Here is a 26,045-nt window from a genome sequence, read left to right as displayed (position 1 = left end):
TCTTACTTTTAGGGGCTGAGATACACTTCAGAGCCCTGGGCACTGCCACTGCCCAGGGGAGAACACAACAAAACTTGATCAGAGATGAGACGACAAGGGGGACTGATGTGTGTGTGACTCCCCCATTGGCTCCATCTACACTGTCCCCAGAGGCTCAGGAATCTACACTTACCTGGAGCAGGAGTGTAACTTCCTTGTTGTCTCCCTGTGGAAAAAAAATCACGTGAGACCAGGGAGCAGCCATGTCAGTAGTCATAAAGGAATCTTCTAATCCTGCAGAACAGGGAAGTTTCCAGAACTATGACTAAAAACCCAGGTCAGGACTGGAAAAAAGAAGAAAGGAGGTGAATGGGGACTGGACCAAATGTCCTCTGGGCAACACACGTGTGTGTGGATGGTACTTCCCATTAACCAGGCAGGGCAAGTTCTCCCTGGGACATGAAAGCCCCCGGGGGACAAGATCCCCCACTCCCTTCCCTACCTGAGCACTTCTTCCTCCACATCACAGCTGCAACCACTGCAGCTCCAGTGAGCACAGCTCCAAGGAGAACCAGGCCAGCAATGAGGCCCACGGAGGGAATGGAGGACTGAGGAGGGGACACTGGAAGGGAAGGGAAGGTGAGACCTTGAGCCCCAGGCCTCATCCTGACCCTCAGGAGGGTCTTCAGGAGGCCTACAAGGCCTTCAGGAGGGCTCCTGATTCCTCTGAGCAAAAGCTCAGTGCCACATCCGCCTCCTTACCCCATCTCAGGACTCGGGGCTCCAGAAGCCCCTCATGTTGCACATGGCATGTGTATCTCTGCTCCTCTCCAGAAGGCACCTCCACAGCTGCCCACTTCTGGAAGGTTCTGTCCTCCCCAGGCCTGGTCTCCACCAGCTCTATGTCCTGGGTCAGGTTCTCCCCATCTCGCTGCCAGGTCAGGGTGATGTCCGCAGGGTAGAAGCCCAGGGCCCAGCACCTCAGGGTGACCTCATGGTCAGAGGTGAGCTGGAGGGTCACATTTGTCTCTGGGGGACCTGAGGAGAAGGGTAAAAAAATTCACACTTTGGGTTTTTCCTCCCTGGGCACTGAAATAGCTTCACTGACCATCCTCAGAATGAACATGACAATTGCTTTGGAGGGAGGAAGCACAAAACGCAGACCAGCCTGCTGCACCTCCCCCTGCAGTGACCTTTAGGGCTAACCTTCCCTAGGTCTGGCTGGGCAACCAGCGCACAGGGGGAGAACAGCATAACACCCTGAAGCAGAGGAAGTACAGCAGAAGTTCCCTGAAAAGACAGAAGCTTATCAAAAGATAACGACCACCAGGAACCACTACAAGAATGCTAAAAAACCTTATCCCGTCTTTCTAGAACTACAAACTTTAATCCCTTATTGTCTTTCTAAACTTCCTTCTTTCTTCTATAAAGGTCATTACTTGTTAATTAAAAAATCATATGAAATCCTTAAAACAAGGCTGACTCAAATGAAACATTACTAAACCCTGTAATAATTAAAATATAGTTTAGGTAAAAAAGTAGTTAATAAAAAATGCGATTATATAGTTTAAAAACAAAACTAATGGTCTATCTACTTAGGAATGAGGCTGAGTCCAGATGTAGATCACCGCCCTGATGGTGATAGGCTGAGCCCATGAGCAAGCTGATTTCATTGATATTCATTGTTCCTGTGCTTTTGGAAAACATATATATATTGGTCACAAACTCAAAGAAAATTACACTCAGATTTTCACTCTTGAAGTGTGTCTGTTTGTCATTTCTTTCACCGACGCCCTGACCACCCTGCACGCTTCTCTCAACCCTGAGGTGGCCTCATCGTCTACTGCTGTGCTGGTCCGCGGCACCAGCCTGGTCTGGAGAATCTGGGATAATCAGGTGAGAGCCCAGGGTAGGAGGATTCAGGTCTCTGAGGAGAACACAGACTTTTGCTCCTGACCTGGGTGGAGGGTGAATGACACAGAAAGGCAGGAGTCAGATCCAGAAATGTTCTCAGACCAAAAACAAGACCTAGAAAGAGAAAATCATGGTTCCCAGGATGGCTGCCTGTTCAAAAAGTTCCAGGGAAGAGTTATTTCAGCATGGCCTCCCCTCCCAGGGGAGGGACTGGATTCCTTAACTGTCCAGAAAAGTGGTGTCTTCTGGGCGAGTCTCTCTCTAGCACAGAACATGAAACCCAGGGGGACTCTCCCTCTCTGCCCAGAAAGCAGCTGCTGTTCTGCCCATGATTCCATTTCCCTGTGGGGGCCAGGAGAGGGGAGGTCCGAGGCCTCGTGGCCCCTCTTACCTGTGTGCTGCAGCACCTCCTTGCCCGTCTCCAGGAGTCTGCGGAGCCACGGGAAGCACCTGCTCTGCACACTGTGCCTGACGCGCTCGGCCCTGCCCGCCGCCTCCCACGCGCGCTGGGTGATCTGAGCCCCCGAGTCCGCGGGGGTCCAGGAGCGCAGGGAGATGAAATCTGCGCCGTCGTAGGCGAACTTTTCATAAACGCCAAGGAGGTTTCCGTGGGGCCCCACTTCACAGCCAAACATTTTCTGGAGAGTGTGAGACCCTGAGCCCGACCCAGCGGTCAGCCTAGAGGTCACCACGAAGTCACCCCGCCCACTTACCCTGAATAAACCTAAACTGAAAATGAAAGGGCCTGCAGGACAGTCCCATCCCGGTGGAGGGGCCTGGCAGATCCACCCGCCTCGAGGTGTCAGTGGACCCTGAGACTCGGGACACCCCGGCCCTATGGTGGGAATGGGGGTGACCTGACCTGGCCCCGCTCCGCGAAGCTCACCGTCCTCGCTCTGGTTGTAGCGGCCGCGCAGGTCCCTCAGGAGCGCTTTGAACCACTGCGCGTTGTCCCTTTGGCTCTGAGTCTCCTCGTCCAGGTCCTCCTGCCCCACCTGCCCCGCCCAGGGCGCCCGCGGCTCCGCACTCTGGCCCGGAGAGTCGCTGTCGAACCCCCCGAACTGCGTGTCCTCCACATAGCCCACGGCGATGTAGCGGGGCTCCCCGAGGCCAGGCCGGGACATCGTGGTGGAGAAAAACCTCAGGGAGTGGGAGCCTGGGGGCGGGAGGGGAGACCCGGGCTGACCCTCCTCTCAGCGGGCCCAGGGCCCAGGGAGATGGGCCTGGAGGGGAGAAAGGGGCGGGGCCGTGAGAGTGAAAAGGGGCGGTGGGCCAAGAAGGGCCCAGACTCAGGGGCCCAGACCACTCAGGGGAGGCGGGAGGGACAGAAGGGGCCAGAACACAACGGGCCTGAAGGGGGTACAAGAGGTTGGGGGGCAGATGAGCCTTTCCTGGGGTCCTGCACCCGCAGTGGGCTCCTGGCTCCTCCATCCTGGGGCAACAGTGTCCAGCTGGACACGCACTCACCCGCCCGGGTCTCCATCAGGGCCAGGGGCCCCCAGAGCAGCAGCAGGAGGGTGAGGGGCATCACACCCCATCCAGGGGTCTGGGCAGAATGATCCAGTAGAGTCCGTGGAAACTTTGTAACTGGAGCAGGATGATGCTGATTGTCTTCCCTGGACACCCCCAGGAAATGGAGAGAGAGAATGGGGGTGAGTGTGGGGTCATCAAGGCTGCACCACCCCACAGAGCCCGTGAGAGGGAGACATGGTGCTGTGACAGTGTGACATCCACAGACAGGGGAGGCTCCAAATTCCCTTCCCCACCTTAGGGAGGAGTGGATTTGGGCTGGGAGAGGCAGCAGCCTGGAGGAATGAAGAAGCTAGAAGTATTTTCAGATAATTGTGAATATTCCACTTTGATACTGAACTATAACTGTACAGGTGGTAGTTTCTCAAAGGTTATTTGCAAAGTGAAACCTGAAATAATATCAGGGAATATTTCCTATTCTGTTACATTTCCATTGGCCTCTGTTGCATATTGGTGGAACTTGTGCTATTGTGTGATTGTTGAAGGTGATACATTGTTTCACTAAGTTACATAGATCTTCAGTGTTAATTACACTGGAATCAAATGATCAAAAAATGTTTTATTTTTAATCACAAATCCCAAAATAAAAATTTGTACTGTAAGTTGTCAAGTCGTGACACACTCGATTTTTCATAATTCTGGTTTTCTCTGAGAACTTATATTTTATCAGGCAAAATTACTGCCATTTGTCAATTGTTGATTTTCTTCAAGAAACAGACATTCATTTTGAGGAAAGTGTCTGCTAATGAACCAAATTTAATTAATCTTAGTTTTTGTCATTCATCTCTTCAGTAAGACGGTGTTGCCCACAAATAAAGAGTCTAATTCATCTCCTACAAATATGTTCCTTGGGACACAGTGCTTGGGATTGCAGCAGAAGTGATCTGTGTGTATTTCCAGCTCATCACACAGGATATTTTAAAATGTGGAGTTGAGGATGACACAGTAATGAACATAACTTTTAATTCTTTTTCCAGGATATTTTCAAGTGAAATTTTTTTCTTTAATTTTTAATTTTTGTCTCTGCAGTAAGTGCTGGTGAATAATTACTACTTCTGCAGTGGTACTTTAAGCTCTACTCTTACTAAATTTAACCTCAGCTAATGCCAAAATAGTGAAAAGACAAATGGTGTCTAAGTGATGTTTTGAAAATAGTTTTACCTCATGGATCCCATGAAAGGTTCTGGGTGATGTCAAGGGCTCCACGGACCACACTTTGAAAAATGCTTTTCTCAGTGAACCAGGGAGCATCTCCCAAGTGTTCTCTGCCTTTGTCTCCCCTTCACTTCCCAGCATCCCTCTCCCTGGCTGGCTCCTGCCTCCCCAAGCTGCCTCCCCTGCAGACACAATGGGGAGCAGAGAGAGGACCCTGGAGATGTGGAGCTTGCACTGTCAGGAGAGATGGACACTGAGTAAGGGTGACAAAGACATGGGTAAACCCCACCTGAGCCCGGTGCTGGGAGGAAGGAGCATGTTTATTGTGACAGCAGAGAAGCAGGAGCACTAACACTATTATCAATAGTATGAAGAGATGTAAAAAAATATTAAAAACAAATTAAGCATAAGGAAAACAGATTTTATCTCTTCCCACAGCTGTCACTCATCCCCGACACATCCTGCTCTTGCCCCATCCTCGCCCTCATCTGCTCTTCCCCTCATTTATTATGCTCTGAAGGACAGGCCTCCCCAAGATGTGCAGAAATGTGTCCCCAAGACAGGCCACTTTGGCATGTGAATTATTTCCATCTGAGCTTCATCAGGGGTTCATCTTAAGAAATGTTTACCACTTCTATTACTACCTAGTATGAAAATTGGTCTTACCCAAAATTAGGGTTATTACCAGAAACAAGGTTTCTATTTGAGAAATTTAGCAATATGGGGCCTCCCCGGTGGTGCAGCAGTTGAGCGCTGGGTTGCAAAGCTGCCCGCGGCCTCTGCAGCGTTGGTTCAATCCCTGGCTGCTCCCCGGTCACAGGAGGAGGGTCCCACATGGCGCGCAGACCTCTCCTGCTACCCGCTGCTCCCCTCAGCAGTGTACTTCGGTCCTTCTGCCTGCTCTGCTCCCCGCTCTGGCGCTGGTGAATTCTCTCACCCTCCCGCGCTTCTGACTATATCCAGTGCATGTATAAACAAAACAAACAAACAAACAAACAAACAAATAAATAAATAATAATAATAAAAAGAAATTTATCAATATGTCAGCACAAACATAATTACAGAAGATCTGTTGTTTTTTGTTTTTTTGTTTTTTTTTTTCCCCTGAGTCACCCTTTCCTTGCCATGTTCTCTCTCTCCTGGAGATCCCAAGCCCCAATCCCTCTCCTTGGCTCAGGAGACACACACTCATTTCCTGCACAGATTTCAGACACTCATTTAGGTATAGATTCCCTATGCATATATAGGTAAATTTGGTTATTTTCTAGTACTAAAAAAAGAAATAAAAGATTTTATAAAGTATTAATATGTTCAGAATAAGATTTCTTGAAAATCTAGAGACTTAATCACAGAAATGAATAATTCAATAGATGAACTGGAATATTAAAGTCTCACTCCCACTAAATAACATAAATGGAAAAGAAATGACAAGCAGAGAGAAGACTACAGGAACCCGAGTCTATTGATCAGGAGATTCCAACAAGTTAATAATACAAGTGTCTGAAAGAATGGACAGTGGAAATTATTTTAAAAATTCAAGAAAATCCCTGAGCACTCACAGATAAAATGCGCACGTTAAGTGTCCTGCCCGGGTTCCTCCTACAGAGGATGAGCAGCCCCACACCATGACCCACACCAGGGACTTTCAGAAAGAGGCTGGAGAAGGACAGACCTCGGGGCCCTCAAGAAACATCTCAGACCTGGAGGCCAGAAGACCCTGGAGCCAGGCCTGCCCAGTCCTCAGGGGAATCCAGCCCAGACTCCATGTCAGGGCCAGGTGAGGGAGGCGCTGGGGGCACAGACATTCACTTCAGCTGTTCATGTTCTCAGGGGTTACTGTCCACGTCCCTCCTCTAGTGGGCAAAGGACACTGGTGGGCAAAGGGGAAACAAAGATGATGGACACAGAGAACAGGACACAGGAAAATCAACCACTGTGGGGCAGGGACAGGAGAGAGGCCAAGGGTGAGGTGAGGGATCCGGGCCTTCAGCCCTGCCCAGGTGAGCAGGCCCCAGGCCCCGGGAGGCAGGAGTGAGGCTGTGGGACAGGGGTCTGCCCAGAATGAAGCGGGCGGAATAGCTGGTGTGTTGATGTGTTCCTGGTGATTCTGACCCTGGGGTGGTCTTGGGTGTGATTAGGAATGAGCACGACAGGAACTAAGCTAGTGCGGGAACAAGATAATTATAACTCCAGGGCCAATAAAAAAATCAATCCAAGAAGGAAAAGCATCCTGGTCTTCTCACTGCTCAGCTGTTATTGGTTCTCACAAAGTCATAACATTACAAAAGATAATGTTCTGGTCTGTTCTACACATACAAAATTCTACCTTCCTGTGTTTTCCTAATCTTGAAATCTGACTGTTTAAGGTAAAAATTGCTAAGTTACTTTGGAATTGCTAACAAACTATACAGGACACTTAATGCCCTCAGCAGTGTACTTCAGTTAGCCCACCTGTTCTGTTCCCTACTCCATCTCTGGTGAATCCTCTCACCCCCCACACATCTGGCCTGTACCCAGTTCTTGTATGCATAAATAAATAAATCTTAAAAAAAAAAAAAACAACTGATAGTGGACCTGTTTACTTCTGCAAAACCTTTAACGCTTTCCTGCAAGTTTGGAATATTCAACATGTGTCTGGAGTCCCTTGTAGCCCTACAGGACAAACTATAGTTAAAAGAGCTAAAAGGTGGCGCAGCGGTTGAGCGCTGGGTTGCGAAGCTGCCCGCAGCCTCTTCAGCGCCGGTTCGATCCCCGGCTGCTCCCCGGCCACCAGAAGAGGGTCCCACTTGGCGCGCAGACCTCTCCTGCCGCCCGCTGCTCCCCTCAGCAGTGTACTTCAGTCCTTCTGCCTGCTCTGCTCCCTGCTCTGGCTCTGGTGAATTCTCTCACCCTCCCGCGCTTCTGACTGTACCCAGTGCTTGTATAAATAAATAAATAAATCTTAAAAAAAAAAAAAAAAGGAGCTAAAAGACTCCTTAAAACACAACTTATAAAAGAAAAAATGGGAATCAGGAGAGCAAGTTGCCCCCACGGGAACAAATATATAAAGCTCTATTTACTCTAAACTTCCTAAACCGCCACCCCTCCGCCCTAACAGCTGTGCGGGCATCTCACTCCTGCTGAGTCTGGGCGAGGCCTGCGGTTGGCACCGACCCCGCCGCCAGGACCAGACTGGCCCGGCCTGTCCCATCCCTGACCCGGGATGGGGGCGCTGCTGTCTGTCCCCGCGGGCACGGGCTGTGCGCCCTGACCAGGAGTTGGGTCCGCCAGGGGTGAACCCCGCTCCGGAGACTCACCCCAGCACCGGCTCCGCGTCTCCCCACAGCCCCAGGGCGCGGGCGGGGACCTGGGCAGCCCAGCCGCACCCGCCGGTGCTTCCCGCACTCCCGGCTGCCCTTGGCTGTTTTCGGGTCTCTCCGCGGGGTGGGGGGGGGGGGTCCCTGCCTTGCTCTGGGGGCGCTGTGTCCTTTATTACCCAGTGCTGACCCTCTCACCACCTAGGCAGTTTGGGTGTGGCTCCCCACAGTTCCTGGGCACAGGACCTGGGTCCCTAGTTTGTTTTTTGTTTTTCTTTCCCCTTTCTGTAGGGTGGGGTTAGCAGGCTTTGTGGGTGGGGGGGTCGCAGGGATCTGCTGCTTTCCTCTCTTCTCTGTTACTGCAACTTTCCCCTCTGGGCAGTTTGCCAGTGTAGCCAGTTTATCTTCCTCACTGCAGCTGCCACAGGAGGGGGTCCCTGAGGCAAACTGTTTATTTTGTTTCATTTTTGCCTTTTTGTCCTGCTTTTATCGTTTGCTGGGGTTAACATTTTTCTCCCTTCCCCACAATTTTCTATTTTACATCATTATAAGCACAAAAAATAATAGAACTTTACAGTAAAAAAGAAAACATTTACTTCCAATCCTGGTGGCTAGTGTGGTAACAACACTCTTTTCTGCATCCTGGTCCAGTGTGGACCAGGGCAGTCATCCTGAGCACAGCGGTGAGGCAGGGAGGGAGGGAGGTGGGGGAACCAGCCTGGGTTTATCTGAGATCCTCTCCCTGCTGCACATGGAGGGTGACCCTGGGGAGATGGGAGAATCCCTGAAATGAAAAACAGTCATTTCACATTTCACCCACTCTAACATTTTCCCTTCCTCCAGGAGCTGAGGCAGACCCTGCCCCATCTCTCCCTCCCTTCCTGGACTGTGGACAAAGGCTCAGCTCAGGAACTGGGGTGACCTGGGCTAATCCTGCCCCTGGGCCAGGCCAGCAGGACACACACTCCTCCCTCCCCTTGTTGGACTCCCTCCAGCTCTGCTCTAGAGAGAAAGTAGCTGTAACCCACGAAGGCAGTGACCCCCTGGAACTGGAGCTCCCTGACTCCAAAGGAGATAAGCCTGGAGTGAGCATTAAAGGAGGAGAGAGGGAGCTGTCAGGGGGGGCTGCCCCCACATCCCAGAAGGTCCCACCCAGTCTCCTTACATCTAACCATGAGAATAGTCCCCAACCCCTTCCTGTCTCCAGATCCTCTGCTGCCCCAAGTCCTGCTCAAAACTTGCTTCTCCATGGAACTGTACTTACTGGGGGGCTGCCTGACACTCTTCACTCTGTGGAATTTGAATTAATTTATGCTGAAGTTTGATATGCATTTGTCCTTCCATTACCTTCTCTTGTGTGTCCTGTCTCTCCTGTCACACACACACACACACACACACACACACACACACACACACACACACACACATACTCCCCTCTCCTTGGGAACCAGATCCTCACTCAGCACTGGGGTTACTCTGACCCTCTGTCTCTGGTCCCCTCAGAGCCGCCCTCTCTGCAGTGTCTCTACTCAGCGGTGTCTGAGCAGCCCCAGGAGTCTCTGCACCTCCTGCCTCTGACCTTGTGGGAAACCAGCCCCTCAGCCAGCATGACAGTGAGGAGGAGAAGGCAAAGTCCTGAGGTCCATGATTGATGGAGGACACAAGTTATTTATTTTTCTTGGTTTAAAGTAGTTTTTTTATTACTGTATTTTTGAGGTAACACGCATTTACACACTGCACATGACTCAAAGACTCACCTCCTCAGATGCAGGTTCCCTCACCCCCCCAACACCAATGCACCCAGAGTCCTCCCCTGTGTTCCTCTGGGCCTTCTTTCTCCTTTTGCTCCCCACCATCAGGCCCCTCTGGTGCCTCAGTTCTGCAGCCAGACTCCAAGGGCAGGTTAGGTTTTATCTGTTCCTTTGCTTGGTTTCCATATATTACACATAGGAATCATATTGTGAGGGGGGGAAAGGATGTCCTGAGCAAACTCCATACAGGCTTTGTCGACTCCCCTCCACTCCTTCCAAAGGGAAGGTTGCGAGACCTGAGGGCAGAGTTAAGCAAATACATTCTCTCCTTGAGTAATTAACCTGCCATATGGCCGGGGGTCGCTCTCTTGGCCACCGTGAGCTCTGTTTTTCACCAGCTTGGCGGGTCATTGGGATTCGAGGTCAGCGGAACGGGTAGGACACAGTTACAAACTTATCTCCCTTTTTTTCTCCCCAAGTTATTCATTTCCCATTTTCCATAACCTTGTAAATAAACCTTTTATCAACCTTTTGTGTGTGTCTGCAATTAGCATTAATAAGTCCCCTATAAGTGTGTGGGTGAGGACCCAGAATCCCGCAACCCGTTTTATATCAGGGTTGCCCTGTAACAATATCATCTGGTATTTATGGTTCTCCTGATTTATGTCACTTAGCATACTTTTACCCATTTCCATCCATGTTGTTATAAATTCAAGATTCCATGTACCTGCCACAATAGTTCCAGTCATCTATTTTATGCACATAGACTGTTTCCATAATTTGGCGATTGTAAATAGTGTTTCCATGAACACAAGAGTGCACATATCCCTTGAAATTTTGCATTCCTTGGATAAATCCCAAGGAGTGGAGTGTAATTTATCACTTTAGCAACTTATCATTTATCTTTCTAGAAAAATATATCGATGCCTGTATCTAGTCACTAGTGTATACTATTGTATAAGTACAAGAGTGTAAGACACATAGTGGGAGAAATGATTGAAAATGATATCATGTATCTGATAAAGAACTTGTATCTAGAACTGATATTATAAATGAAGTCTTACAACTCAACAATAAGAAAAGAAATGATCCAATGCAAACAATGGACAAAAGACTTCACCAATAAAGGATACATATGCCAAATAACTGTGATGCTCAATATCACAGGTCATGAGGGAAATACAGACTAAAAACAACAGTGGTGCAGTGGTTGAGCACTGGGCTGCGAAGCTGCCCGCAGTCTCTGCAGCGCCGGTTCGATTCCTGGCCGCCAGCGAGGGTCCCACATGGCGCACAGACCTCTCCTAAGCGCCCACTGCTCCCCTCAGCAGTGTACTTCATCATTCTGCCTGTTCTGCTCCCCTCTCTGGCTCTGGTGAATATTCTCTCCCTCCGTGCTTCTGACTATAACCAGTGCTCGTATAAAATAAATAAATAAATCTTTTAAAAAACCAAACAAACAGTGGTACCACTACATGCTTATTAAAAGGCAAAAGTCCCCCTACAATGGGCAACACCAAGTGCTGACTGCAGTACAGGACCCCTCATCACTGCTGGCAGGATAGGATGACCCAATTACCAGGGAGGATCTGACATTTTTTTTTAAAGCCAGACACAGAATAACCATGCAGTCCCATGAGCACTGTCCCTGCTATTTACCCCACTAATCCAGAAACTTATATTTGCAAAGCAACAAAGAAAACCAAACCAAAAAATCCTGCATGTATTAAATGTTTATAGCAGAACCCACACTAAGTGTGAGCTGCCCATAGTGACTTCCTTCAGAAGACAATAACTAAAGAAAGGAAAAATAAAAGTGGATATTTGTACACTTGATGTGCTGATGGAGAACGGCCTCAAATGGAGGCCATTGTGCCTGAGCAGCTCTGCTCACAGGTTGTCATCAGAAGAAGAAAGTTTGAGGAACTGTCAGCCAGAGGAACTAAGGAACTGTGGTTGGAACTTTATGCGGTGTCCTGGCTGGGATTTCTGGGCATGAAAAGACCATTAGGAAAATTAATGATCCAAATAGAGCGCAGAGTTTAGTGACAGTGAATCAGTATTGCTTCCTCAGCTGCTCAAACACACTGTTGGTCACGTGAGATGTTAACAATTTGGAAACGAGGTGGGTAATATAGCAACTCTACTAACTTTGCCAAATCTCTGTACATCTAACAGTATTTTTAAAAGTGTTGCTTGAAATTAAATTAAAATTAAATTAAATTATTTTTTTTAAAAAATAGCCCTCAACAAAGTTATAGGTTGTAGAAGGAAAATGATGAACTTCACAGTTTTCCCAGGTATTGCTTTCAAGGGACTGGAGAGAGGGGTCCTGGGGAGAAAAGCTGGAAACCTCACACACAAGGCAGGCTCCGGAGTCTCCTCTCCTCTGAGCCCTGATTCTCTGTCTTCTCACAGAGCATCTCACCCCAGGACGCCGCCCTCCAGGACCCCCAACTCTGCCCACCTCAGCCCCCGCCCCGTCCTGGCGGCTCCACCAGAATCCGGAGCAGCGCGGCAGCGCCCCCGTGTGGCCACAGGGCTGAGCACAGGAGCCCAGAGCCGCCCTTTCTCCTGCTCAGCCAGGCCCTCCCCAGGCTCCCTGGGCCCCCAGCGGCAGGACAGGTCCACTGTCAGGTTAGGGGTCCTCAAATTGACCACTTGGTTGGTAACTATGGGTGTCTAGGTCATAAAAGTTGCTTTCCCAGTTCTGGGTCCCCAAAATTATAGTTTCCCTCAATCTCTTTGGATGGGAACTTGGACTCCAGAGTCCCTGTTACTTGTTCCTGCTTCCATGGACAAAAGTGCCTCTTCCTGAGCATCAGCCCCAAATTCTCCATCCCTAAGGTAAGGGGAGGGGCCAAGCAACAGACTCTCAGGCTCTGTCCTAGACCTTCTGTGTCTTCATGAGCAGCCAGGTGACTCCTGTGCTCACTGAAATGGGGGCTTCCTGGTCTCTGTGTCTTCTCCATGTGGGGTCAGACTGTGCAGTCAGCTCTGGGGGGCATCTGCTCAGATTGCTCATTGCTATCACTGTGGAATCTGGGGTTCAGTCTGCTCCTTTCTCTTGCTTGATCATCACTTTCTGGGTGACCCTTACATGCTCAAGACTTTAAATATCATTTACATCACATCACCTCCCAGATGTTTCTTACCTCAGACATTTCACCTGTGTCCCAGACTTGTCCAACTGCCAACATCACTTTTAATTTTAATGAATCTGATTCAATTTTTCTAAATTGAATGCCTAGGATGCCCACCTATGGTCCTTCTGGGTCTTCCCCACATCACTGAGACTCCCCCTCTCTGCCTGCACAGTCTGAGACACTGAGTGTCATCCTTGACCCCTTTCTCACAGCCCAGCAGTAGGAAACTCTGTAAAGTCCTTGTCTACATATGCACAGTCCTATCACTGCCTATTATTTCCCTGCTCACCCCCCAACGAAGCCACCAACCTGGGACCTGCACTGGTTTCCCTCATTTCTCTTCCCACCTTAACCCTTCCATGCTGCACAGCAGCCAGACTGAGGCTACCAGAGAGAAGTCCCACAGGTGTCTATCTGTTCAGAAGGTCTTGTCACCCCACATCTTACTCAGGGTCAAACCCTCCCAGCATCCTCAGGCCTGAATGACCTGCCTGCACACAGATCCCATCTCCATTGGTCTCTGCTCCAGCCCTTGGCCTCCCTGCTCATGTCAGTCACACAGACACGTTCTTGCTCAGGCATCTTCACGGAGGTTGTCCTGCCTGGGCTGAACTTCCCTGCACATCACATCCTCGTGGGCAACGTGTCCATCAAACTTCTTCTCAAAGGTCACTTCAGTGAGACCCACACTGACCACGCTGGGGAGAAAACCATCCGGTAGCATTCTCAGACCCCTTACCCACTTCTAACCAGACACGTGTGGTTTACTGTCTGATCTACTGTCACACAGTCCCCAGTCTCCCCTCCACACTAGGAGACACTCTCCACAGGCCACAAGTTGTGCATGTTTTTAGTTCATTGAGGTTTTCTAGAAGAATAAACAGTCAGTCACACATCTGGTGCAACAGTTCTCAGTTGTGTCATCAGTATAGAGCACCTCCCTGTTCTAGAGACAGTGTCTTTACTAATAATGTGACACATTACACATTACACATTATTTCTTTTGAAAAGGGGTTCCTAGGGTTTGCTTTTTAAAGATTTATTTATTTTTGTGTAGAAGAACTGGGATGTAGGTCAGAAGTATGTGTGTCAGCTTGGTTAGAGGATTCACCAGACACAGAGTAGAGAACAGAACATGTGGACTGACTGCAAAGTGAGTGGTAGAATGAGATCATTGAATGCTTTTTATGCTGTTACATTAATTCCATAGGCCTCTATTGATTATTAATCTTGAACCAATACATGATTTTAAAAAGTGATGCATTGTTTTACCAGGTTATATCATCTTTATGTTAATTATTCAATAATTAAATTTTGAAAATCATACATGTTTTGCATTCTAAGGATCCCCAAAGAAAAGTAAGTGGCTACTGGAAGTTGTCAAGTTCACAGTGATGGGACACAATTTTTCACTATCTGGTTTTTATTTGAAGCTTCTGCTTTATCAAGGCAGTTAATTACTATCATTTATCAACTGTCAGTTGATTTTCTTAAAGGGACAGCTTAAATACTGATAGTTTGTCATTCATCTCTTCCTTTAAAGGTGGTAGTGCCCTCCCCCCACACACCCCCCACACAAAAAAGTCTAATTCACCTGATACCAATTAGTTTCCTTGGGACATAACACTTTGGAATGTGGCAGAAGTGACTTCTATGTGCTCTATGTCATCAGAAACTGGGTTTACTTCTTGTCCAGAAAGAATCAAGAGATTCTTTCTCTCAGGCTTGAGGAGATGCTCCCTGCTTTCCTGAGCCTCCCTGGCCAGGACCCCACAGCTCTTCACACTGGACAGGGTGGTCTCTGTTCATGTCCTGCTCCCTCCCTCCTGTTCCCTTCTGTGCAGCCCTTCTCCTCTGGGTTCAGGGGCTGGACCTGCCTGTGGAAGGTTGACAGTGGTGAGTCATCTCCACACTTGGGGCCTCATTTCAATGCTTTTCTGTTTCTCATTATTAACAACAGCTGCCAGTGTTTTTCACTCCCTCCTGGTCTGAAAATGCTTTGCTTGTAACATTTTCTATTTTTTATAGTGAACGCATATTATATCCTAAGGACTGTACTCTCTCTGTATATATGTGTATATACACACACACATACACACACACACATCATTGGCATAATAAATCAGGACTTCCTAAATTTTGAAAGGGGGGGGGGTTGGTCCTCAGGCTCAGCGCAGAGCTGAAGGGCTGGGCTTCCTGTCTGCTCTGGGTGGGGCCCTCACAGCCCTTCCTCCCTCCTCAGGATGCTGCTCTCTGTGGGGCCCACACCAAGTCTCACCCTTCTTTTCTGGGTGTGGCCATTTATTACTATATTGTAAGTTCTAACGCTTTTAGGAAGGCGGTTTTGTATCTCACACGCATCTCACATTTTTAGCTCTTTTCAATGGGAAGGTGTGTCCATCCACCCAGCCCACATTTGTCAGGTGGAAATTCTAAGGCAAAATTATTCAGTGACAAGATGGCGGGTCCTAGAGTAGAGGGTCAGAGCCTGAGAACATGTGACTGAGGGGGATCTGCCGTGTGTTTGATAGTGTCAGAGATTGTTGTGTAATTTATTTTTGATAATAAATGATCTTGATAATTACTAATATTTGTTATTCACACACACAGAGGATTCATAAATACTCAAGAACGTAAACAAATATAGGTCCTCCCTGGTGGCACAAGGGGTTGAGACACAACCAATGAAGCTGTCCGCAGCCACTGCAGCACGAGTTTGGTTCCCAGCCACGCAGCTACCCACATGGCACACAGACCTCTCCTGACTTGCCCGCTGCTCCTCTCAGCAGTGTATTTCTGTCCATCTGCCTGTTCTGTTCCCCCACTCTGTCTCTGGTGAATCCTCTCACCCACCACACCTCTGGCCTGTACCCCAATTCTTGTATACATAAATAAATAAATCTTAAAAAAAAACCATACACAAATACGGAAGTCATATCCTCCTCAACCAAGTCTCCTCTACTCTGAACCCACTGCAGTCAGCAACTTCTCCGTTCTTTTCCCAGAAAAGTCTATGTATGCACTGATGTGAGTGTTAGGTTGGTAAAAGAGCTGGGGCCAAGGAGAAAATATTTGCAAAATATGACTCTAATATAATACATGCTTTAGAATATGTATGGGGCTCTTAAAATTCAACAAGTAGCAAGTAACTTTTTTAAATTGAGCAAGCTCTGAACAGTTTCCAAGGAAGCTATATTGATGGCAAGTAGGCATATGAACGGAAACTCAATGTAATATGTTGAAAGACATATATAAATGCAAGTTCCAATAAATCAACAAGGGCACGCAATACACACCTATTATATGGCCAAAATCCAAATCTAGTACAGCAGTCCCCCCTTTATCCATGCGGGATGTATTCCAAGACACCCAGTGGATACCAGAACCACCAATACTATGGAGCCCTCCCTACGTGAAGATTTTCCTGCACATACATACATATGACACATTTCCTATATACATTGGGCACCATGTGATTAATAACAATAACTTTAAAACAGGACAATCAAAATCACAACGATGTATTGTAATAAAATTTATGTGAATGTGATCTCTCTCTAAATATCTTGTTATGAAAAATCCTTGAACCTAGGATAATTTCCTAGGTTTGTCAGGGATTGAACACCTGACAATAAACAAGAAAGCAACTGCGGTGATCAGGGTCAAAGAGTAAGGAGTGATTTAGAGAACAAACAAGGTAGGGGAGATGAGGGAGCCAGGTGTGATATAAAATGCTATCTTCAGGGAAGACTTTCCTGTAGGTGACATTAGAGCTCAGACCTGAAGGAGGTGAATGCTGGGATTTACAGCAGTGAATCCAGTGTCACTGGGAGGAGAGTGTTCTCACCCTTTGCACAGCCCTGGCTCTGCTGGAGAAGCCCTGAGGCTGCAGCAGGGAGGGGGAGGGAGGACAGATATCAGAAGCATGGCCTGCTGAGACGCTGAGGGGTCAGGAGTGAGTCTCCTGACCTGCTCCCAGTTGTGCTGGGATGTCATGAAATCCAGACACTGGGGGAGATGAAGGGGCTGTGACTGGAGGGGAGTGGGGAGAGGAGGGGGTGCTGAGGGGTCCACCCCAGCCATGTCTGTGCTCACCTTCTCCTGCACCCAGTGTGAGGGGTCAGGGATCTGACATGGTCAGCAAATCCCAGAGTCCCTGGATCTGGAGCAAAGTCACCACATTGTAAATGACAGAACCAGGCCTTTCCCTGGAGTGGACAAAGCCAAACTCTAAGCCATGAGAAATGTCTTTGCACAGAAGAGTTTATTCTAGAAGGCTCTCAAGGGAGTTAGTGGGATCGGCACTCCAAACAACTCACTCCCTGGATGGGGGAGTGCTGGGATGTACAAGGGGTGAAGGAATGTGAGGGAGGGACTGGGCTTCACATCTCCAGGCCCAAGGAGGTCCCACATCTAGGTGACAGGAGTCAAGAGTTTAGGGAAAGACAAATACAGACAACCAAATGTCATCACATACTTACTAGAAAGTAGGCCAATACCAATAAACCTCATAGAAACAAGTCCTGACCAGGAGCAATGGGAATCCTCATTCATTACAGCAAGATACAAAGTGGCACTGTCACTAGGGAAGAGGTTTGAAAGCTTCTTTGAAAGCCAAACACACACCCACCAGACAGTCAGTGAGTACTACCCCAGCTATTTACCCAACTAATCTGAAAACTTGTATCTGTACAAAAACCATCCATGCATCTAAATGTTTACAGCAGGGGCCTCCCTGGTGGTGCAGCAGGTTGAGCGTAGCACTATGAAGCTGTCAGCAGCCTCTGCAGCGGGGGTTCGATCCCCGGCGAGCCAGGGAGATTCTCACATGGTGTGGCAGAACTCTCCTGTCTCGCCTCCTGCTCCCCTCAGCAGTGTCTTCTGTCTGACTGCCTGTTCTGCTCCCCTCTCTGTCTCTGGTGAATCCTCTCACCCTCCTGGGCCTCTGTCTGTACCCCAGTTCTTGTATAAATAGATCTTAAAAAAATGTTTATAGCAGAAAACCAATTATGTGTGAGCCCCCTATAGTAACTTCCTTCCAAAGACATGGGAAAGAAAAAAGAAATGGAAGACAAAGTGCAGAGCATGTGATATGCTGACTGGAGAAGAGCACTTCACCTCTGTCACCTTCTTTTTCAAATCACAGCCCCAGTGAAAAACCTCAAATTCAGGGACATTATTCCTGAGCGGTCGCCACTGTGTCACTGTTACCAAAATACGGAAAGTCCGAGAAACTGCCTGAGCCAGAGGGTACTAAAAGAGACGTGGCTGGAACTTACTGAGATCCTGCACGAGATCCTGGGACATAAAAAGTAACAGTAATGAACTCCAAAGAGAGCATGGAGTTCAGTAAACGTGAGTCAGTGTTGCTTCATCAGCTGCACAGATGCAGTGTAAGATGTTAATAAACTATGTGGGAAAACAGTGTGGGATATAAAGGAACACAATAATACCTTTGCAAATTATCTGCAAATAGTATTTTTAATGTAACTTTAAAAAATAGCCCTCAATAAAGTAATAGGTTTTAGAAGGGAAAAAAAGGTCTTCTTTCCAGTTTTCCCAAGTATTGCTATAAGAGACTGGAGAGAGGGGTTCTGGGGAGAAAAGCTGGAAACCTCACACACAGGGCAGGCTCCGGAGTCTCCTCTCCTCTGAGCCCTGCTGCTCTGACTCCTCACAGAGCATCTCACCCCCAGGACGCCGCCCTCCAGGACCCCCAACTCTGCCCACCTCAGCCCCCGCCCCGTCCTGGCGGCTCCACCAGAATCCGGAGCAGCGCAGAAGCGCCCCCGTGTGGCCACAGGGCTGAGCACAGGCGCCCAGAGCCGCCCTTTCTCCTGCTCAGCCAGGCCCTCCCCAGGCTCCCTGGGCCCCCAGCGGCAGGACAGGGATCTGCTCACAAGGGGGCGCCCAAGTCCAGTGTCAGGTCAGAAGTCCTCCAATTTTCTTAGTCCATGGACAAAGGACAAAAGCAGGTTTCCAGGTCATAAAAGCTGATTCCCAAATTATGGGCAGATCCCCAAAGGTAGATGTTCCTTCAGTCTTGGAATGGAATCTTGGACTCCAGAGTCTCTGTAATTTGTTTCTGCTTCTGCTTCCAGGGGTGAAATCACCTCCCCCTGGGAATCAACATTAAATTCTACCCAGGAGCCCAGGTCCTCGCCCAGGAAAAGGACAAGATTCCAGGAAGAAGACAAGGCCTGAGGGCGACCATCCATCCACATCATGCAGGGGGCAGGGAGAGTGATCAGAGTGGGGGTGACACACCAGTTGCTGGGTGGTGTTATGCGCAGGATGTTATTGGTGAGAGGGTCACATCTAAGGAGAGCAATAACTATAGAAAGATGACCCACAATGTAAGAAAATAAATAAATATATTTTTAAAAATTTCCATCCTTAATGGGCATCCCTGGTGGCACAAGGTGTTAAACACAGCACTGTGAAGCTATCCACAACCTTGCAGCACAAGTTTGATCTCCAGCAGGCCAGGAAGCTACCCACATGGCGCGACAGACCTCTCCCGTCTCCACCGCTGCACCCCTCAGCAGTGTATTTCAGTAGATCTGCCTGTCCTATGCCCCACTCTGTCTCTGGTGAATCCTCTCATTCCCCATACCTCTGGCCTATACCTCAGTTCTTGTAGGCATAAATAAATAAACCTTTAAAAAAAACTTCTCTATCCTTGAATGAGAGGAGGGGCCAAGGCGAGCCCCAGGTCCTGGCTAGGAAGACGGGGTGGCTCCTGGAAATGGAGCAGAGGATGAAAATGGGGACTAGGGGATGGGGCCCAAAAGGAGTGGTGGGGGTACCAGAAAGGGTGGGGCTGGAAAGGGGCAGCATCGGGGACACTGTGAGGGGAAGGTCTGTGTGGGTGATGTGGCTCTGGCTGGGGCTGGGAGAGTCTCTGTCTCCCCTGGTGGGACTGCAGAGGGGCTGGTGCTGTACCTGACCAGGGAATCACTTAAGTTTTTGGCCTTTTCTGTCCATGCAGGGCTGGTGTGACTCAAACGTGCTCACTCAGGCTGATGAAGGAGAGAGAGGAGGAGAGGACAGATGGTTAGGAAGAGGCCCGCATTTCCTGAGCCAGAATATTCCCCCTCAGTTGCCCAATGCTGGGGTGTCAGGGAGATTCAGGGAGCCAAGAGGAGGGCAGGCAAGGCCTGTGCTGCCCTGGAGGACCAGCCCTGGGGGCTGATTCTGGGGCTCCAGGGCCCCACTCCCTGAAGGCGGGTCAGGGTCAGCCCTGCTCACAGCTCTAGGCTGCTGGCAGCCCCTCTGTGCCGTGACCCTGCAGACACCGCTCTGGGGATAGTATAAAGAAACAAAACAGCAAAATTAAATGGGAATCTAAAAACAGTAGAAAAATTTTTTTAAATTCATGACTTTTTTTTTTTTTTTGTGGGACCCTCGCAGGCGGCCAGGGAACAAACCAGTGCTCAACCTCTGCGCCACCAGGGGAGGCCCTTAAATCATGAATTTTGAAGGACACTTCAGGGGGCGTCGAATCCTTGTCTGACAGCTCATTGCAATCAGGACCTTGACGGTCTAGTGAGCTACTCTGGCCTCCACTGTTTCTTGTGAGAAAACAGCCATTGATGACTGTATCGCCTGAATATTTTACTGGTTTGTACCAAATCACTTCCTCCTTTGCACCTAAAACAAAGATCTGGCATCTCCACAGTCTCTGAGGGGGAGGCAGCAGGAGGGGCCTCCCTCAGAGGCTCCAGCTCTGGGTCCCACGAGGCTGCGATGGGGACCAGATGTTGGCGGCTCTGAACGGCCGTGATCAGCTTAGAAGGACCTGCCTCAGAGCTCCTGCATGTGGCTCCTGGAGAAAACCCTCAGGTCCTTGTCCTGTGGGCATCCCCTTAGCTAAGGGTCCACCGTGTGCAGGGAGTCAACCCAGAGAGGGACCAGGAGGGGAACCTGGGCGGGAAGTCTCAGCCCCTGTGAGCCTGACTCTGTGACGTGGCACATCCCTTCTGCTTCATTCTCCTCACGAGGAAGAACCAGCGAGTCAGACACACTCACGGGGTGGGGGTGGGGGGCTGTCCCCTCCTGTGTATCAGAGAATTTGTGGAAAATTGAAAATCAACACAGCCCACCTTCTGAACACTCATTATTTCCATTCTGCCAACACGAAAAATAAACTCCCTCCAACCCAAGGCCCCTAAAAGTCTCTCCCATCGCAGAAGCAGCATGACGTCAGCATCTCATCATGTGACTCAGGACCACGCAGAGGGGGCGCCTTGAGAGCATCTGTGCAGTGAAGCCGTCTGTGCTCAGCTCCTCGTGGGCTGAGACAGTTTCCTGCCCCACAAGCCCTGGATATGGATACAGTGGAGGACAGACACAGGGCAACATGTAGACCCATTTTTTTATATGATTCTAAAGCAAATTTATTGAGATATAACTTATGACCATTGAGTTACTTGTTGAAGTGACACCTCTCATGTCCTTTTGGTAAGTACAGAGCAGAGCAATCATCCCATACTCTACCTTGAGAACATCTCCATCACCACAACCTTGTTTCCTGAGCCTGGGCCCATGGGCACCACCCATACCTTCCCCTCCCCAGCCCTGGGCAGCCAGAGCCCATCTCTGCCTCTGGAGATACAACTGGGACTTCTCTCTAAACACATCCCAGGTGACTCTGCTGACACAGACCTGCAGTCAGGCATTTGGGGTCCCCTAGCCCAATGCTTGCTCTTGCCCAGGAACATGCTCCACTGGGTAATGGGGTCACAGAGAACCCCGTGACTTTGCCCTGGAGGCCCTACAGCCTGGGGGGTGTGAGGAGAGAAGGGCTGCAATAGCTACCTTAGAGGGGGCCAAGGGCAGAGCCAAGGATGTTCCTTCCTCAGCAGGAAGGGAACATGGCAGCTGGGTCTTGAAAGCCAGATGTGTGCACAGGAACAGAAGTGGCTCAGGGAGCTGATGGAAGGCCGACAACGTGACCTCAGCAGCTAGTTTCTCTGTGTGACCCCGGAGATCCCTCCCCAGCACTCTGTGAACTGGGTATTGATACTGTCCTGACATCCCTCCTCCATTCCCCTTCAGAAACAAGGACATGGAGACTGGGGGGTTATGGCAGTGCCCAGGTCTGAACCCCAGCCACCTGGCTAATGTCTGGGCCTCCCACCTAACACCATTCTGCAAACTGACCAAGGGACCTATGAGGCAGGGACCCTGTAGCCGTCACCACCCCCTCCAGATACCACACATTTCTTGCCTAGATTTGACTAAAGACAAAAGGACAGTCATAACTCATCATGTCATCACCCTTTATGTAAATGAATTGAACTCACCAGAGAAAAAGACACAGAGTGACTGGTTGCACCAAAAAATAAAACCCAACCTTATGCTGCCTCCAGGAGACAGGATCAAAGCAGTTCTTGGGGAAAAAACACAAGAAAATGGGGCACAGGCCTCCCTGGTGGCGCAGTGGTTGAGCTCTGGATTGTGAATCTGCCCGCAGCTTCTGCCGCGCCAGTTCAATCCCCGGCTGCAGGGCAAGGGTCCCACATGGCACACAAACCTCTCCTGCTGCCCGCTACTCCCCTCAGCAGTGTACTTCGTCAGTCTGCCTGTTCTGTTCCCCGCTCTGGTTCTGGTAAATTCTCTCACCCTCCTGTGCTTTTGACTGTACTCAGTGCTTGTTTAAATAAATAAATAAATCTTTAAAAAAAAGAAAAGAAAAGAAAATGGGGCACCCCAAAATGCCATAAAAGATAAAATAAACTTCCAGCTAAAAAAAGGTAACAGGAGACAGGGATGAACATCATATGATTAAGGAATTCCACATCATCAATACACATGCACCAAACAAAGGAGCAGGAAAATACATAAGGCAACTATTAACAAATCTGAAAACAGATATTGACAGCAACTTAAAGTGGTAAAGGAATTCAACACCCCACTTTCATCAAGGACACATCACCTGACAGAAAATCAACAAGGAAACTGTTGCTCTAAGTGAGGCGTTAAACCCCAAGGGCTAAATAGCTATCTACAGGGCACTGCACTTCACAGTCTTCTCAAGTGCACAGGGAATAATCTCCAGAATAAACCACTTGTTGGGCCACAGAACAAGTGTCAATAAATTCATAATGACTGAGCACACTACCACATGACTATTGGGTTAAGGAGGAAATCAAAGAAGAAAATTAAAAATACCTTGAGACAAATGACAACCTATCAGTGGGCACAGCACACACAGCACTAAGAGGGGAATATAGAGCAATACAGGCCACACCTACAGTCAAGACAGAGTTCAAGGAAAGAATCTAACCTTTCACCTAAAAGAACCAGAAAGAACAAATGAAACCAAAAGACAGTAGAAGGAACAATATTAAAGCAGAAATAAATGAAACAGAAATCAAGGACAGACCAAAAAATCAATGAAACCAAAAACTGGTTCATGAAAAAAAATAAACAAAATTGACAAATCTTCTGCTGAACTTTCAAAGAGGAAAAAAGACGGGGGCAGGGGGAAACTCTAATAAATAGAATAAGAAACAAAAGTGGAGAAGCTACAACAGACACGTTAGGAATAGAGAGGATCGTAGGACAATACTAAATATCTATATGCTGATAAATTGAATAACCTCAAATAACCTAGAAGAAACTGGCAAATTCTTGGAAGTACAAAACCTTCTGAGACTGAATCAGGAAGATTCAGAACAAAGCAACTACAAGCAGACACTGAAATAGTAATCAAAAAGTTTCCCAAACAAAGCCCAAGACCACACATTTTCAGTGACTTCTATAAAATCTTTAAAGATGAACTAATACCTGGTTTCTCAGCGCTTCAAAAAAATAAATAAATAAAAACAACAGAGGAGGAGAGAATGCTGCCATCACATCTCATGAGGCCAACATTCCCTTGATACCAAAAGTAGAGAAGGACAGAACTGGCTCCTCTCAGGGCTGCTGAGCTTCTGTGCTGCTGGAGACCATGAGGTTTATTGGAGAGAAAAACATCCTCTCTTCACCAAACCCACACCCCAGATCCATTCTTCCACTCTGCTCAGAGCACCAGGCCCCTCCATTCCCAGCACCTGGGCCCGGGGTGCAGACTGCCCTCCCCTCCCCATCATCATACCCAGTGACTCCCCAGGACAGAGGCCCAGACCCAGGCCCCCATAAAGGACAGGCCAGAGCCTGCTTGTGGTCCTGTCCCCTCAGTGTGAGCAGGTGTCTGTGAGAAACATCAGGACACACAACATTGTCCCCAAGGAGTTAGTGCACCCCCCACAGACCCCTGTCCTGCTTTGTCTGCTTGTTCAGTTCACCTGAAGGTCAGTCCCTCCCCAGCCCTGACCTGCCAGGGACAAGGATAAGGTCCTGCTCCAAACACAGCAGGAACCTGGTCAGATCCCCACTGAGGGCTTCCTCCTCCTCTCTAACTCTGGGGGATTCCTGCCCCAGTGTGAGGGACCCAGTGGGACAGAGCAGCTGAGAGGAAAAATGAGTCCTGATCAGAGAAAACACACTCAATCAGTTAGCAGGCAGAAAGAGGGGCACCCCAGGAACCCCAAACCTGTATGTTCTACATGGCTTTTACCAGCTGCCACATAAAGGCAGAGCACACTCTGAGTGTGAAAGAACACAGTTGAGCAGCTGCCATAGAGAGGATATGTTCTACATGGCTTTTACCAGCTGCCACATAAAGGCAGAGCACACTCTGAGTGTGAAAGAACACAGTTGAGCAGCTGCCATAGAGAGGAAGGGAAGATGGGATAACAGTTTCCCAAGAAAACACTGAAAGTTACCCACCCCCCACTTCCTGGGGCAGGGGCTACAGCTCATGAGAGGCCCCAACCCTGCCCCAGCTTTTAGCCCAGCCCAGCCCCCAGCTCCACCCACCCCAGGGGGAGGGGAGCAGGAGGGGAAACTTGGACTCAAAACTGCCCCAGAAGACACACCCAGAAACCTCATCTCCCCCCAGTGCTGCCCTTGGTTCCATGTGAGGAGGAAAAGGGGGGCTGGGGGTACAGAGCACAGGGCAGGTGACCCTGGACAACTCTGGGGACCCTGGGCACCCTGCAGGAAGGACACTGACTCCCCCACCCCCACCCCTCACTGCCTCTCTAGCTCCTCATGGTCTGTTTTTGCTGCTTTATCAACACACACTCTTCACTGTTGACTGAACTGTCTTGTCAGATGCAAATTGTCCTGATCCTGATGGGATAACCATCTCCTTCCCTCTTTAATGGGCATTTACCTCTAACTTTTTTAATTGTTTCAAGTGCTTTTGAAATAGTTAAGGTTACCAAAAGACAGTGGAGACTGTAAAATGAGTTGTGAATTGAAAATACAACTACTGATGGGAAGAATAAACACTTTTATCTAACGTGCAATCCAGTGAAGTTTATGTAGACAAGGTTAAGATGAGGGGGTCACAGGGAAAGCCTCTTTGATAAATGGTGCTGGGGACACTGGACAGCCACGTGCAAAAGAATGAAACTAGACCACTGTCTCCCACCTCATACAAAAATCAACTCAAAATGGTAACAGGCTGGGATAACAGACCAGAAGCACATAAAATCCACGGAAGTAAACAAGGACAGAACGCGCCATGACACACACGTCAGAGATATCTCTGTGGCCCCGTCCCCTGCAACGAGGAGAACAACAGGGAATGTGACCCAGGAGCTCCCACACACTCAACAGCTGCTGCACAGGAAGGCGCCATAACGCAGAGAGCCCTGCAGAGAGGGAGGAAGCACGTGCACACCATACACCTGACAGCACAGACGGCAAATATCTGCAACTGTTGGTGGGATAGGCCTGGGTGCTGCTGTCATCACCCCCAGAAAGCCACAAGCAGAGCCAGGAATGGAATCTACAAGCACTTTCACTTCTCAGATCACTGGCCATTGATCTGAGAGAATGGGGGGCATCACCCTGAAGGGCCCGTTCCCCCATCTCATCTCCAGCTGGCCTTGTTATAATCAGTTACACACAGACAGTCACAGCAAACAGCCCGTCACAGTTGTGCTTCTGGTATCCAGCACGTTCAGCCTCCAGATTGTTATCAGTCCCCGGCTTCACCCAGACACTACACTGCCACAGTCAGTTTGCATGAATTCAACGGGAACACAAATTATTATGCAGACTTTTTTATTTTGCTGTGTTGGAACTTACACGAACCTCAGACTGAGATCTCCTAAAGCCAAGACTCAAGGCTCAGGACCATGCCAAGGTCTCACCACCAGACGTGGCCTGTGGTACCTGTATCTTCAGGGAAATCCCTCTTGAGGCTCCCAAGA

The 26,045-nt window shown here is 49.0% G+C and overlaps 1 protein-coding gene across 1 annotated transcript in view; it reads right to left on the bottom strand.

Moving 5' to 3' along the window:
* The window catches only part of LOC311187911 (patr class I histocompatibility antigen, A-126 alpha chain-like), a gene marked incomplete at both ends in the record, with an annotated part of 254,100 nt that extends 249,046 nt beyond the window's left edge, over window positions 1-5,054 (bottom strand). Inside the window, 3 exons of the mRNA XM_084259687.1 lie at window positions 742-988; window positions 2,823-3,049; window positions 5,015-5,054. Coding sequence (XP_084115813.1) covers window positions 742-988; window positions 2,823-3,049; window positions 5,015-5,054 — 514 coding nt within the window. The remainder of the gene's footprint in view (window positions 1-741; window positions 989-2,822; window positions 3,050-5,014) is intronic.
* Between the last annotated feature and the right edge of the window lie 20,991 nt (window positions 5,055-26,045).

Source organism: Talpa europaea, assembly GCF_964194135.1.
Source record: "Talpa europaea genome assembly, contig: HAP1_SCAFFOLD_42, whole genome shotgun sequence".
Classification (NCBI taxonomy): Eukaryota; Metazoa; Chordata; class Mammalia; order Eulipotyphla; family Talpidae; genus Talpa; species Talpa europaea.
Note: the sequence above shows the minus strand (reverse complement) of the source record. Positions and strands in the feature narration are given on the sequence as shown.